At 50.3% G+C, this 15306-nt stretch overlaps 1 protein-coding gene across 4 annotated transcripts in view; it reads left to right on the forward strand.

Annotated features, from left to right (window-relative positions):
- The window catches only part of gapdhs (glyceraldehyde-3-phosphate dehydrogenase, spermatogenic), a 34661-nt gene extending 21936 nt beyond the window's left edge, over positions 1–12725 (forward strand). For all 4 annotated transcript variants that reach the window (XM_063038936.1, XM_063038937.1, XM_063038935.1 and 1 more), the window contains exons 8-11: positions 2213–2364; positions 8552–8714; positions 11540–11637; positions 12314–12725. In XM_063038936.1, the coding sequence (XP_062895006.1) occupies positions 2213–2364; positions 8552–8714; positions 11540–11637; positions 12314–12386 (486 nt within the window). In that variant the 3' untranslated portion in view covers positions 12387–12725. The remainder of the gene's footprint in view (positions 1–2212; positions 2365–8551; positions 8715–11539; positions 11638–12313) is intronic.
- The last annotated feature ends 2581 nt before the right edge of the window (positions 12726–15306 follow it).

The raw sequence follows: 15306 nt of genomic DNA on the forward strand, positions 1-15306 counted from the left end.
TAGGTGAGAGTAAGAGTTCAGCACGGACTGGAAGGACCGAGATGGCCTGTTTCCGTGCTGTAATTGTTACGTGGTTATATATGTGTTACCCTGTTACTCATCTGTACTACGAAATAACAAACAGTACACCATGTGCAATTAAACAATTTAGCTTCATAATTCTTAATTTGACTAAACGGTTAGTAAAGAAAAACAAAAAGAGAAGGGCCCATTTTAATGGAACGGTCTATTGTGCGCATTGTTGGAGCTCACGGTTTCCCTTCCGTTGGTCCTCCATTCGATTTCCCCGGGCTTCGTCAACTCCCGGCCCCACTCCAAATCCACTCCGTCCTGGTGTCTTCTGTCCCCGTCTTCGACCGAACACAAGACCCAGATCACCTCGGTCTCGGGCACATGGCAGGGAGAAAACACTCCCTTCACTGGACGGCACACATTCCAAAGCCCCCATTATCCCTAGTCATGATCCAAACATTGCTACTACAGAAAAACCATTACATTAGCAGTGAAACCTTTCCCAGGGCGTTATGTAACCTTGGACAACTTTCTTTGCCGACTGCCATGTCATCAATTTTGGTGTTATTGGCAAACTTAGTAACCGTACCAATGTCTTGTAACATGACGTCCCTACCCCTATACTCTGCTCCCTGGCTGATGAAAGCCAACCTGCCAAATGCCACCTTCACCCTCTAATATTTGTGTCACCACGTTTGGAGAACTGAGTACTCCTACCACTAGGTGTCGCTGTTGTACAACAAGTGCATCCCAGGCCTCGCCCTGGTTGAAATTTCCAAACTGTAACGCCTCACATTTGTCTGTGTTAAATTCCCTGACCCACTTTTCCCAGCAGATCTCGATCCATAAATTCCCATCAGCCTTTCCTTGGCCCATTTCCTCAGCTGACCTCAATCTCATTATAATCTCAGACAAGCTCTCTTCGCTGTGCACCACACCACCAGTCCTGGTGTCATTGTTAAACGTTCTCTTTGTGAACACAAATAGGGGACGTTCTGTCACAGTGACCTGATAGAGGTGTACAAGATATTGAGAGGCATTGATCATGTGGATAGTCAGAGGCTTGTCCCTAGGGCTGAAATGGCTGGCGCGAGAGGGCACAGTTTTAAGGTGCTTGGAAGTAGGTACAGAGGAGATGTCAGGGGTAAGTTTTTTACGCAGAGAGTGGTGAGCGTGTGGAATGGGCCGCTGGCAGTGGTGGAGGCGGATACGACAGGGTCTTTTAAGAGACTCCTGGATGGATACATGGAGCTTAGAAAAATAGAGAGCTATGGGTAAGCCTAGATAGTTCTAAGGTAGGGACATGTTTGGCACAGCTTTGTGGGCCGAACGGCCTGTATTGTGTTGTAGATTTTCTATATTTCTATGTGAACAGTAGCTCCTGGTGGACTGTTGTAGAACAGAGAGACTTGGAAGAACAACAGCACGCTTCCTTCAAAATGTAGACACAGGCCAACAAAATTCAATGTGGATAAATACACGGTGTTGCATTTTGTGAAGATGTATCAGGTCAGACTTTCAGATTGAGCGGTAGGGATCGAGGCAGTGCTACAGGCCAGTGTGACCTAGGAGTACATAACTCCGTATCATTGGTGTCGCAAGTAGACGGGTTGGTGAAGGACACGTTTGGCACGCTGGCCCTCGTTTGTCACTCAGGTCAATGACTACAGGAGCTGAGCCACCACGTTGCAGTTGCACAAGACGTTGGTGGGGCTGTATTTGGAGCACTGAGTTCAGCTTTGGTCACCCTGCTGAAAGATACCAGGGTTAAGGCATCAAGAACTGAAGGGTACTGGTTTAAGGTGAGAGGTAATAGAAACTCAAGGGGCAACTTTTTCTGTGCTGCATTGCACCGAGAGTCAACGAGGACATGTCTTATTTCTTCTGAGGAAGTAGTGGCGTTGGTGAGCTTCCTTGGCTGTGGTGTCCATGGGGTTTGGACCAGGACAGGCTGTTGGTAATGTTCTCTCCAAGAAACTTGAAACGTTGAGCCCGTTGACGTAGACAGGATTAAGTACACACCTCACCCTTTGCTACAGCCAATAACTAGCCCTTTTGATTTTGACAATGTGGGGGAGGTTGCTGTCGTGACTCCATATCACTGAGCTCTCTGGTTGGACCGGGCTGGGCTGCTCCAAAGGACTCGAAGCTCTCGGCCTCCTTGACCCCAGTGACGTGCAGTCTCTCCTTCCTCGAACAGACCACTGTGCACGCCTACACCGCCACACAGAAGACAGTGGACGGGCCCTCCGCCAAGGCATGGCGTGATGGCCGAGGTGCCCACCAGAACATCATCCCGGCCTCGACGGGCGCTGCAAAGGCGGTGGGCAAGGTCATCCCCCAGCTCAATGGGTAAGCTGCCAGGCTGTTTTATCTGCATAATTATCAAATCAAGCGTAAAGGAGAATTAAATAAACATTGCTCAGAATCCAATGCAGCACCAAAAAACACAACCAGACAATGAACAATAAAGATTAAAAAAAAAACTGAAGAGGCAGGTGGCTCACAGATAGAGAAAGCTTGGAGACAGTGCGAGAGGGAGGATAGGCAGGTGATCGAGAAAGGACGGGCTCAGACTGGTGGATTGAGATGTGTCTATTTTAATGCAAGGAGTACTATGAACAAAGCAGATGAGCTTAGAGTGTGGATCAGTACTTGGAGCTATGATGTTGTGGCCGTTACAGAGACTTGGATGGCTCGAGGGCAGGAATGGTTACTTAGAGTGCCAGGCTTTAGATGTTTTAGGACAGGGAGGGAGGCAAAAAAGGTGAGGGCGTGGCACTGTCGATCAGAGATAGCGTCACAGCTGCAGGAAAGGAGGAAGACATGCAGGGATTGTCTACGGAGTCTCTGTGGGTGGAAGTTAGGAACAGGAAGAGGTCAATAACTCTACTGGGTGTTTTTTATAGACCACCCAATAGTAACAGGGACATCGAGGAGCAGATAGGGAGACAGATTCTAGAAAGGTGTAATAATAACAGGGTTATCATGGTGGGAGATTTTAATTTCCCAAATATCGATTGGCATGTCCCCAGAGTGAGGGGTTCAGATGGGGTGAAGTTTGTTAGGTGTATTCAGGATGGTTTCTTGACACAATATGTAGATAAGCCTACAGGAAGAGAGGCTGTACTTGATCTGGTATAGGGAAATGAAGGTGTCAGATCTCTCAGTGGGAGAGCACTTTGGAGATAGTGATCACAATTCTATCTCCTTTGCCATAGCATTGGAGAAGGATAGGAACAGACAAGTTGGGAAAGCATTTAATTGGAGTAAGGGGAAATATGAGGCTATCAGGTAAGAACTTGGAAGCATAAATTGGAAACGGATGTTCTCAAAGAAATGTACGGAAGAAATGTGGCAAATGTTCAGGGGATATTTGTCTGGAGTTCTGCATAGGTATGTTCCAATGAGACAGGGAAAGGATGGTGGGGTACAGGAACCGTGGTGTACAAAGGCTGTTGTAAATCTAGTCAAGAAGAAAAGAGCTTACGAAAGGTTCAAAAAGCTAGGTAATGATAGAGAGCTAGAAGATTATAAGGCTAGCAGGAAGGAGCTTAAGGAAGAAATTAGGAGAGCCAGAAGGGGCCATGACAAGGCCTTGGCAGACAGGATTAAGGAAAACCCCAAGGCATTCTACAAGTATGTGAAGAGCAAGAGGATAAGACGTGAGAGAATAGGACCAATCAAGTGTGACAGTGAAAAAGTCTGTATGGAACTGGAGGAGATAGCTGAGGTACTTAATGAGTACCTTGCTTCAGTATTCACTCCAGAAAAGGATCCTGGCGATTGTAGGGATGACTTACAACGGACTGAAAAGCTTGAGCATGTAGATATTAAGAAAGAGGAGGTGCAGGAGCTTTTGGAAAGCATCAAGTTGGATAAGTCACCAGGACCTGATGGATGTTGTTCCATTATTCAAGAAAGGGAGTAAAGATATCCCAGGAAATTATAGACCAGTGAGTCTTACTTCAGTGGTTGGTAAGTTGATGGAGAAGATCCTGAGAGGCAGGGTTTATGAACATTTGGAGAGACATAATATGATTAGGAATAGTCAGCATGGCTTTGTCAAAGGCAGGTCATGCCTTACGAGCCTGATTGAATTTTTTGAGGATGTGACTAAACACATTGATGAAGGTAGAGCAGTAGATGTACTGTATATGGATTTCAGCAAGGCATTTGACAAGATACCCCATGCAAGGCTTATTGAGAAAGTAAAGAGGCATGGAATCCGAGGGGATTTTGCTTTGTGGATCCAGAACTGGCTTGCCCACAGAAGGCAAAGAGTGGTTGTAAACGGATCATATTTTGCATGGTGGTCGGTGACCAGTGGTGTGCCTCAGGGATCTGTTCTGGGACCCTTACTCTTCGTGATTTTTGTAAATGACCTGGCTGAAGAAGTGGAGGGATGGGTTAGTAAATTTGCTGATGACACAAAGGTTGGGGGTGTTGTGGATAGTGTGGAGGGCTGTCAGAGGTTACAGCGGGACATTGATAGAATGCAAAAATGGGCTGAGAAGTGGCAGATGGAGTTCAACCCAGATAAATGTGAAGTGGTTCATTTTGGTGGGTCAAGTATGATGACAGAATATGGTGCTGATGGTAAAACTCTTGGCAGTGTGGAGGATCAGAGGGATCTTGGGGTCCGAGGCCTTAGGACACTCAAGGTTGCTGTGCAGGTTGACTCTGTGGTTAAGAAGGCATACGGTGTATTGGCCTTCACCAACCGTGGGATTGAGTTTAAGAGCCAAGAGGTAATGTTGCAGCTATAGAGGACGCTGGTCAGACCCCACCTGGAGTACTGTGCTCATTTCTGGTCACCTCACTACAGGAAGGATGTGGAAACTATAGAAAGGGTGCCGAGGAGATTTACAAGGATGTTGCCTGGATTGGGGAGCACGCTTTATGAGAACAGGTTTAGTGAATTTGATCTTTTTTCCTTGGAGTGTGGATAGTCAGAAGCTTTTTCCCAGGTCTGAAATGGCTAACACAAGAGGGCACAGGTTTAAGATGCTTGGAAGTAGGTACAGAGGAGATGTCAGGTTTTTATGCAGAGAGTGGTGAGTGCGTGGAATGGGCTGTCGGCGACGGTGGTGGAGGTGGGTACGATAGGGTCTTTGAAGAGACTCCTGGATCGGTACATGGAGCTTAGAAAAATAGAGGGCTATGAGTAACTCTAAGTAATTTCTAAGGTAAGGACATGTTCGGCACAGCTTTGTGGGCCGAAGGGCCTGTATTGTGCTGTGGGTTTTCTATGTTGCTAAGAATCTGATCAGAGGGGAGAGTGGATCATTGGAGAAAGAGCTGGAGAAGGGGATCCGGAGGGAGGTGAGAAGAGGTAAGAGGCTAGATTGGGGAATAGACAAACAGGGAATGGGAGGGATTTATTTATATCGGAAGGAGAAATCAGTATTCATGCCATCGGGTAGAAGGCTACCCAAATGGACTATAAAGCTGGCGTCACTGTGGCACAAGAGGAGGCCAAGGATGGATGTGTCAAAATGGTAATGTGAATCGGAATGAAAACGTTTGGCCACGGGGATGTTCCAGTTTTGGCAGAGTGAGCGGAGGTTCTCGACAAAGCGGTCCCCCAATTTACAACGATGGGTCTCACTAAAGTGGGGGGGGGGCCCCCACACCAGAAGCAGCGGACGCAATAGGCAACCCGAGCAGATTAGCAGGCGAAGTGTCACCTCACCTGGAAGGACTGTTTGGGGCTCCGAATAGAGGTGAGGGAGGAAGTGTATGGGCAAGTGTCGGGAGGGAAATTCGTAGGGAGGAGAGAATGGACAAGTGAATCACAGAGGGAGCAATCCCTGTAGAAAGCCAGGGGTGGGGGAGAGAGGTAAAGATGTGGTAGAATCCCTTTGGAGCTGGTGGAGATGACAAACTGAGCCACATGGAAGCTGTAACTTGGAAATATAAAAGATGGAAGCTGTAACTGGGAAATATAAAAGTCTTTATTCACACAGTTAAGCTCCAGGAGAGAGCGATTCCAGGAGAATCTCACTCTTCTGACAGGATGCTTTATACTTGTTCAACAGAAAGATAGCAATGAACAGTGAACCACAGGTTCAATTGCTATCATCATCTACTTAACTTTAATATTTGTGATGTAGTCATGTACATGTACAGAATTGCTTACTTACAGTGATAGCACATCCCAACTGGGAGAACCCCTTTGGATATTCAATACTGGTTCTGTTCCGAAAGTCACTGAGTAGAAACTCCAGGGACCTGAGACACACCCCTGTTGTTACAGTGTTGGAGGGTGATTCCTTGAGTATACAACTAACCAGAAGGTTAAGCGACTGCTCAGATCTGTCCTGAACTTCACACACAAAATGCCGGAGGAGCTCAGCAGGTCAGGCAGCACCTATTGGATCAACATTTCGGACTGAGACCCTTCGTCAGGACTGAAAAGGAGGGATGGGGGGGAGAGGGGGGGGTGGGGGGGGGGTTTCTGTGTGGGGATGTGGGGAAGGTGTCAGTAGCACATTCTTTCCTTGTGTAGGTTCAATGGGATAGAGTCAGAATAATTGGTTTTGCTAACCACAGAGTACAGTATCAGTTGGAAGTTAAATTGTGTGCAGGTTTTATTTCCTCAATCGAGACTGACTCACATTTACTCAATCCGTAAATACGCCATCCACAGCTCCCCCGCTTCCCATTGCGACCCACTTCCCTTCTCCTCCTTCCTATGTCCCCATCTTCACTGTAGAGACACACCACGCAGGACACCCAGATGCATCTTCTCTCTGCATTAGGGGTCCCCCCACCCTGCACCACGCCTCCGCTCTCCCACCCCATTGCCAACTCCTGCTCCCCTCCCCCGTGGGGCAGAGACCTCACTTTCGCTCACCCCACCGCCCCCTTGACTATTATAGACTATTCTGCCCATCCAGTCTGGTCTGCCAGTTGATCATGGCTGATTGATTATCCCTGTCAACCCCATTCACCCCGTAACCTTTGCCACCCTGACTAATCAGGAGCGTGTCAACCTTCACTTTGAATATACTCTAACTCGGCTTTCACAGCCATCTGTGGCAGTGAATTCCACAGGTTCCACCCCCCACACAACCTCCACACAAAAGAAAAATCTTGATAGACAGGTTGGACAGGTCAGCCAGAGAAAGACTGAGATCTTGACCCTCAGTGTGGAGTCTCCCTCTCCTGTCAAGGCACATTGCATCGACTTACCCAACACCAGCAGATTCAACTACCTGGGCAGCATCTTTCGGCAAGATGGTAGGAACAAGGAAGACATCCAGTGCACACTCAGCAAAGCTAGAGACATCTTCAGATCAATGAGCGACATAGGGGGATCAACCAATTACAGCATCCAAAGGTGAAGCTGCACCAGGGCTGTGTTCTGTCCACACTCTTGGGAGGGAACATCGACTCAGACCATGAGAAGCCTGCGTCGGGCATTTTCATGCCTTACAAGGCGCAGATTGGAAGTCTGTGTGGGGCCCCACTCCTCGCACAGACACCAGAGCAATGTGTGATTAAGTGCCTTGCTCAAGGACACAAACACGCTGCCACAGCTGAGGCTCGAACTAGCGACCTTCAGATCACTAGACGAACGCCTTAACCACTTGGCCACATGCCCAACACTCTTGTACAGGTCAGAATGCTGACCCAAGACAGAGAGTGACCTTTCCAAGGTGTCATCATTCCACAGCACGAGCCTCCGGAAGATCCTCTGTATTTTCTGGCCAAGAAAGATCTGCAAGTACACCATACTTCTTCAGTGTCACCGAGAGGACATGGCCACAATCATCATGAGGAAAAGTTTGGATTGATGAGAAGGGAGGCCAGCTCCTTCATCAAGACAGAACCTCTCTGGACTCCTGAGGGACGGCGGAAGTGTAGGAGACCAAGACAACTTAACACTGTACCTTAGGGGCAGAAATGAGGACCCTGAACCACACCTGGGGCACAATGGAGAAGATGGCCCAGGACAGACAACGAGGGCTTCATTGTTGACTGAAACAGGGAGTGACTAACCATCCTCTGGCTAAAGAAATGTCTCTCCATCTCTGTTCCAAAGGGACATATCTTCATTCAGAGGCTGTGCCCTCTGGTCCCAGATTTCCCCCACTATGGGAAACATCCTCTCCATGCCCACTCTATCTAGACCTTTCAATATTCGGTAGGTTTCGGAAGGGGATGCTGGCGTCGTCCAGGTGAGTAACCGCGGTCTGTTCTGTAGGTGGTGCTCACTGCAGCCACTGTGAACCGGTGGAGGGAGGGAGTGTTTGGGGGGGGCAGGATGGGGTGCCGATCGAGCAGGTTGCTCTGTCCTCCGAGAGATGTTGGAGCCATGAGAAATGGGGAGTGTTCTGTTATACCCCTCAGTGGTGCCTTGTAGATGGGGGACAGCAAATGTGGTGGATGTGGAGTGCATGGACTAACTCTGCCCAGAGAGGTGGGGGGTGGTCCATCACACTGCTAACCTCTAGACGGTGGACTAATAGTAATGCACTCTCTCTCTGTAATTTTCCTTCTCTCTTTGCTTCCCCCGCCCTCCCACCACCAGGAAGTTGACCGGAATGGCGTTCCGCGTTCCCGTGGCGGATGTCTCCGTCGTGGATCTCACCTGCCGCCTGGCCAAGCCTGCCTCCTACGCGGAGATCAAGGAGGCGGTGAAGACAGCGTCCGAGGGCTCACTGAAGGGCATCCTGGGGTACACAGACCACCAGGTGTGTGTGGGTGGGGGGAGGCAGGGAGGGTTGGGAATGTCCCATCCTTTGAGGGGAGAGGGAAGTCCAGAATCACGGGGGAGGGGTGGAAATCAAACAGGTCTCTGCCTGTCCGATCAGCCCCTCAATTGTTCTGAGCCAGCCTTCGGTAGCTGGATGAGACAACTTGGGCGCAGGTTCATGCTCCACCTCAGAAAGTGTGGAACTGGTGGGTGTGTGGAGGGGTGGGGGCGTTGGCAGTTCCCCCTCCCCCTGCCCTATATCCTCCCTCCACCCCCTCTTGCTAGAGACATTGTCCTTGTCATCTGACCTACACTCCCGCACAGCCGTACAGTGCAGAAGCAGGCCGTGTCTCTGCTGACCCAGTTTATCAGCCTCCTGGTGTGAAATCTTCTGCCTTGATGGAAGTCTGAAACAGTGCAGCACAGGATCTGGCCCTTCGGCCCATCGTGTCTGTGCTAAACACAATGTGAATTAAACTAAATGCCCTTCTCCCTGCACATGGCCCATATCTCTCCATTTCCTGCTGGGGCTGTTGCTGTTTGTCATCGACATCAACAGTCTGGATGATAATGCGGTTAACTAGATCAGCAGATCTGTAGGTGACATCAGGGTGTTGTGGATGGCAAGGAAGAACAATTGTGGCTTCCAACAGGATCTGGACCAGCTGGAAAAATGGGCTAAAACATGGCGATGGAATTTGATGCAGACAAGTGTGAGGTGTTCCACTTCAGTAGGACCAACCAAGGTTGGTCTTACACAGCAAATGGTGGGGCACTGAGGAGTGCGGTAGAACAAAGGGATCTGGGAATACAGGTCCATAATCCATTAAAAGTGGCATCACAGGTAGGGCCATAAAGAAGGCTTTTGGCACATTGGCCTCCTTAAAGCAAAATGTTGAGTACAAGAGATGGGATGTTTTGCTGAAGTTGGTGAGGCCTAATTTGGATTATTGTGTGGAGTTTTGCTCACCTACCCACAGAAAAGATGTAAATAAGGTTAAAAGAGGACAGAGAAAATTTGCAAGGATATTGTTGGGTCTGGAGGACCTGAGTTATAAGGAAAGATTGAATAGGTTGGGACTTCACTCCTTGGAACGTAGAAGATTGAGGGGAGATTTAATAGAGGTATACAAAATTATGAGGGGTATAGATAGAGTAAATGCAAATAGGCTTTTTCCACTGAGTTTCTATGGGACTATGTCTAGAGGGCATGGGTTAAGGGTGAGAGGTAAAATGTTTAAGGGGAAATTAGTTCACTCAGAGGGCCGTGAGAGTGTGGAACGGGCTGCCATCGCAAGTGGTGCATGCGAGCTCGATTTCAATGTTTAAGTGAAGATTGGACATGGATGGGAGAGTTGTGAAGGTGCAGGTCAATAGGAGTCGGCAGTGTAAGTGGTTCAACATGAGCTAGATGGGCCGAAGGGCCTGTTTCTGTGCTGTACTTCTCCATGACTCTATTCATGTGCCCATTGAAGAGCCTTTTAAAAGCCTCTTCCAGCACACCACCCCTGAGAGTACGTTCCGGCCACCCATCATTATTCGTAAAAAAAAACTTGTTCACACACCTCCTTTGAACTTCCCCTCTCACCTTAAATATGTGATCTCCTGTATTGGAAATTTGACCCTGGGGAAAAGTTATAAACCCCAGCTGTGCCCTGACCAGTGTGTTACAGCATGTCTGTAGTAAGGAAGGCGAATGCAGTGTTAGCATTCATTATGGAGGACGAGAATGTAAAAGGGAGGATGTAATGCTCAGCCTGTATAAGGCCCTGGTCAGGCCACTCTCGAGTCCTGTGTCTGAGGAAGGACGTACTGGCCCCGGAGAGGTTCACGAAAACAATCCCAGGATGAAGGGCTTGGCATACGATGAATGTTTGGTGTCCCTGGGCGTGGAGTTCAGACAGGTGGGGTGAGTCTCACCGATGGAGAATCTCACCGAAACCCACCCGGGGATTCAACGGCCTGGATCGAGCAGATGTTGAGAGGATGTCTCCTAAAGCAGGAGAGCTTCAGATCGGAGGGCACAGCCTCAGGAAAGAAGGGGGAACAGAGACGAGGAGGAAATTCATTCAGTTGGAGGGTTGCTGCAGAGGGCAGTTGAACCCCGGTCAGTGGCTGTGTTTGAAGTGGACGTGGATAGATTCGTGATTAGTAAGGGAGGTTAAGGATTACAATATAAGGTGGGAGAAAGGTGGGGTAGGGGGAAAAATCAGCCAGGATTGAATGGCAGAACAAAGTCTGGGCTTAAATCCATAACTTTGCACCAAAACTTTAAAGTTCTAAGTCATGTAAATGTATGTCACCATATACAACCCAGATTCTCGTTTTCCTGCGAGCATTCACAGTAAAAAGAGGCAACACGATAGAATCAGTGGGAGACCGCACTGAGCAGGATAGACAACACCCAGTGGGCAAGAGACGACAAACTGCAAATACAAAATGAGAAATACATAAATAAATAAATAAGCAACAAATAGTGAGAAAATGAGTTGTAGAGTCCTTGAAAATCCAAACCACAGCTGACAAAGTCGGGTATCTCGTGTGCCGTCTTCACCAGTGCCAGTCCATTCCGGGATCCCTCACTGTGTCCCCGACCTGGGTCACCTCAGACTTCTGAGGGATTTGGATCCCGCCTTCCCTCTGCCCTGGGGAGGGATGTGGGCCTGCTGTCTGTTTGGGTCAATGGGACTGATTGTGGGAGGGGCTGTTTTCAGGTTGCCCCTGGAAGAGGACTTCGGTGGCAGCAGTGAGAAGGTTTGAGGGGATTAGGGGGTGAGACTTATACGGGCAATGGGACATTTCACGGTGAGTTTCTGCCCACAGGTGGTGTCCAGCGACTTCGTGGGAGACCCCCACTCCTCCATCTTCGACGCTGGCGCTGGAATCTCACTCAACGACAACTTTGTGAAGCTCATCTCCTGGTGAGTCCACGGCAGATTGGCCGAGTGACCCTTTCACCTCTGACCCTGGGACCAGGATAACCCTTGCCCCCTGCGTCAAGGGCCTGTGTGACTGACCTCTGCTTATCCATTGAGGTCTAGGTCAGAGACCTCAAAGTCCCTTGACCCTTGAGGGACTTGGACAGTCTGTGAACTCCTCGTCTGATGGGGCCTGACTGACCCTTGGCTGAGGTGTCCCAGGGGCCCAAGTTATCTTTGACCTCTAACTGGGGACTAAATTCCTCACCTTTTTTTTCCAGTCGTGCTGAAGGGTCTCAGCCTGAAACGTCGACTGTACTCTTTTTCCATGGCCTGCTGAGTTCCTCCAGCATTTTGTGTGTGTTGACTGAATAACTCTTGACCCCCTGACTGGAGTGGCAAAAATGACCCTTGACCCCAGCCTTTTGGGGGGGGGAGCAGGTGCCTGTGACCCTTGATCCCTGTCCGAGGTGGTTGAACCCCTGCCTGAAGGACCCCTTGAGCCCTGTCTGAGGCAGCCCCCGGAGTTGCCTGAACAGCTCTGGACCTCTTGCTCCTCATAATGAACCCCTTCACCCACCCATTCTGGGACAGGGACATTTTAACCACTGACTGACTTTTGTTACTCCCCCCTCCCTCCCTTTCCCCCTCTCTTCTCTCCCCCCCACCCCCCCCCCAGGTACGACAACGAGTTTGCCTACAGCAACCGGGTGGCTGACCTCCTGACCTACATGTTCAGCAAGGAGGATTGAGCAGCCTCCGACCCCTCGAGAAGAGGAGAGGCGGGGGGAGTGGGGACGGGACGGGAACCTGCCACTCTCCGCTCTCCAAAGCGCCGAATTGGCCGTAGATTAGACCGTGAGCACGGGTCTCCCCGTTACACAACTGGACGCTCCTTCCCCTCTCCTCAACAACCTCGCACACAGCCGCGCTACCCCTCGTCTTGTCTCGTCCTGTGTCGCCGCCCACCCGTCGTGTTCAGAATGATGTGTCCGGTGCCGAGAGACTCCGATCAGCAGCAGCCGGTTCCTCCGGGAAGGAGTCGCGATTCCCGCAGTAGTGTCGGTGTTCAATAAAGCAGTCACCAGCTCTGTCAAGTCTCGTCTATTGAGTGGGCAGAGGAGGGAGGTGAGGTGACCTGTGAAGTAGAGGAGGGTAACTGTGGGGCGGAGGAATGAGGGTGAAGGAGATAGGGAGGGTAACGAGGGTGAAGGGTAACCAAGTTGGAGAGTAGGAGGGGGAATAGTTGGAGGATAACGGGAGGGGTTTGAGGGTGAAGAAGAGGTCAAGAGTGATGGGGTTGGGGGGGGAGAGGAAGAAAGAAACTGGTATGTCAGAGGAGGAAGAGGGGCTGACCCTTTAAACTCCTTTCTGTCCCATGCGGGAGCGTGGACAAGCAGAGCGGGATGGGGGGGGTGCAGAATTCGCTGGGGAGGTGTTCACTTGGCAACCTGCATCTGTCGGGACCCCATCTGTAGAGATAGAAGGGATTTCCTGAGGCACAGCAAGATCCCAGTGCACAAGGGTTGGTGGGACAGTGGGGGGGGGGGGCATCCTTCCTCCTGATTGACTGAGCCAGTTTTGGCCCAACCCAGTCCAGGAGCAAGTGGCACACTGCGGGAGTTCACCTTGTCTCTCCCTCAACCATCCTCCTGGGTGCTCCCTCCTTCATCAGAAGCCCTCTGCGATGGCTTACCCTTCCTCCTCGCTGACCCTCACACAGCAGGGCACTCCCTCCAGCCCTCATCAGTACTCCTCCCACAGCCACTGGCCTCCCTCAACACCTTTCCCGCAGAGGAGGATGATGCCACACTTGTGTCCTCCTCACTCCTCTCTGCCCCTCCTGCAGAGCTTCCTCCTCGCTGCCCCTCCTAGGGAGCTCCCTCGCAGTCCCCTGCAGAGCTTACTCTTTTTTCCCTTCCCCATGTTACACTCCTTCACTCTCCACAGCCCTCCTATAAAGCTCCCTCACTCCTCACCATTCCTGCAGAGCTCCCTCACAACTCACTGTCTATCCTTCAGACCTCCCTCACAACTTGCTGCTCCCTCACCCCTTGCTGTTCCTCCTGCAGAGCTCCCTCACTCCTCCCCACCCCTACTGCAGAGCTCCCTCACTCCCCCGCCCCCTACTGCAGAGCTCCCTCACTCCCCCTCCCCCTACTGCAGAGCTCCCTCACTCCCCCTGCTCCTGCTCCAGAGCTCCCTCACTCTCCGTCCTTCCTCCCGCAGAACTCTCTCACCCCTTGCTGTTCCTCCTGCAGAGCTCCCTCACTCCCCCTCCCCCACTGCAGAGCTCCCTCACTCCCCCTACTCCTGCTCCAGAGCTCCCTCACTCTCCGTCCTTCCTCCCGCAGAGCTCTCTCACCCCTTGCTGTTCTTCCTGTTCTGCACTTTCTGTGCAGCTGTAACACTCTGTTCTGTTATTTAAAACACTCTTGGACGGGTTGTTTGGCAGGAAAGGTTTTGCAGAATAAGGGCCAGGCACGGGCAAATACATTATATGGACTCCTTGATCAGCTGTGCTGTGTAACTGGGTGATCTTGTGACCCTGGAAGGCCAGGGTGAGGTGCAGAGGGAATTTGTCAGGTTTTGTTGCTGTCTGTGTGACGTGTGTGGGGCAAATCCAGTGGGTTCGGCCATTCTAACCTGTGCTGCCTGGGTTAGAAGGTATGAGGTGTTGGCAGAGTTTGGACTAATTGGGATTCTTTACTCTCGAGCAGCAGAGAGCTGATAGAAGTTTGTAATAGTGCGAGAGGCACAAACGGAGTGGACGGCTGGTCTCTCTCACACTCTCCGTTGCGTGCAGCACCCACACCTTCATCGGTTGAAGCACTCAGTGCAAGAGTCAGGAAGTCACGTTTGCAGCTGGTCACACCACACTTGGAGGACCGTGTGCAATTCTGGTTGAAGGATGTGGGGACTTTGAAGAGGTTCACCAGGATGCTGTCTGGATTAGAGGGCATGAGCTATTGGATTTAGGCAAACTTGGGTTGTTTTCTCTGGAAGCTGAGACCTGAGTGGTTTATAAGATTATGGGAGGCATAGATAAGAGTAGACAGTCGGTATCTTTTTCCTTTGAAATTTCTAATACTTGAGAGCATGAATTGAAGTTGAGAGAGGGGAACATTTATCCCACAAATAGCTGTGGCTGCCTGGAACTCACTGCCAGGACTTGGAGATGGATGACCTAACGGAGGAAAGTCCCTGGCTCTGTGACTCAGTAGGGAAGGAGGAAGAAGAGGCATGCTGTGGTGATAGGGGAATGGGCAGAGGTTCTGTGGGCCAGAATGAGATTCCTGGATGGTAAGTTACCTCCCAGGAGCCAGGGTCTGGAATGTCTCATTCTGAGTCCTCAGCATTCTTAAGTGGGAACAGCCAGAAGTAGGTACCAATGACATGGGTAGGGCAAGTGATGAGGTTCTGCATAGGGAGTTAGGTGCTAAATTAAAGGGCAGGACTTCTGAGGTTGTGATCTCATGATTGCTACCCATGCCATGTGCTAATGATGCCAGAACTAGAAAGATTATACAGTTTAATATATGGCTGAGGAGTTGGTTTAGGAGGGAGGGCAGAAGATATTTGGATCATTGGGCTCTCTTCCAGAGAAGGTAGAACCTGTACAGAAGGGAGGATTTGCACCTGAACTGGAGGTGGACTGATATCCTAGTGGGA

This window comes from Mobula hypostoma, assembly GCF_963921235.1.
Source record: "Mobula hypostoma chromosome 8 unlocalized genomic scaffold, sMobHyp1.1 SUPER_8_unloc_1, whole genome shotgun sequence".
Lineage (NCBI taxonomy): Eukaryota > Metazoa > Chordata > Chondrichthyes > Myliobatiformes > Myliobatidae > Mobula > Mobula hypostoma.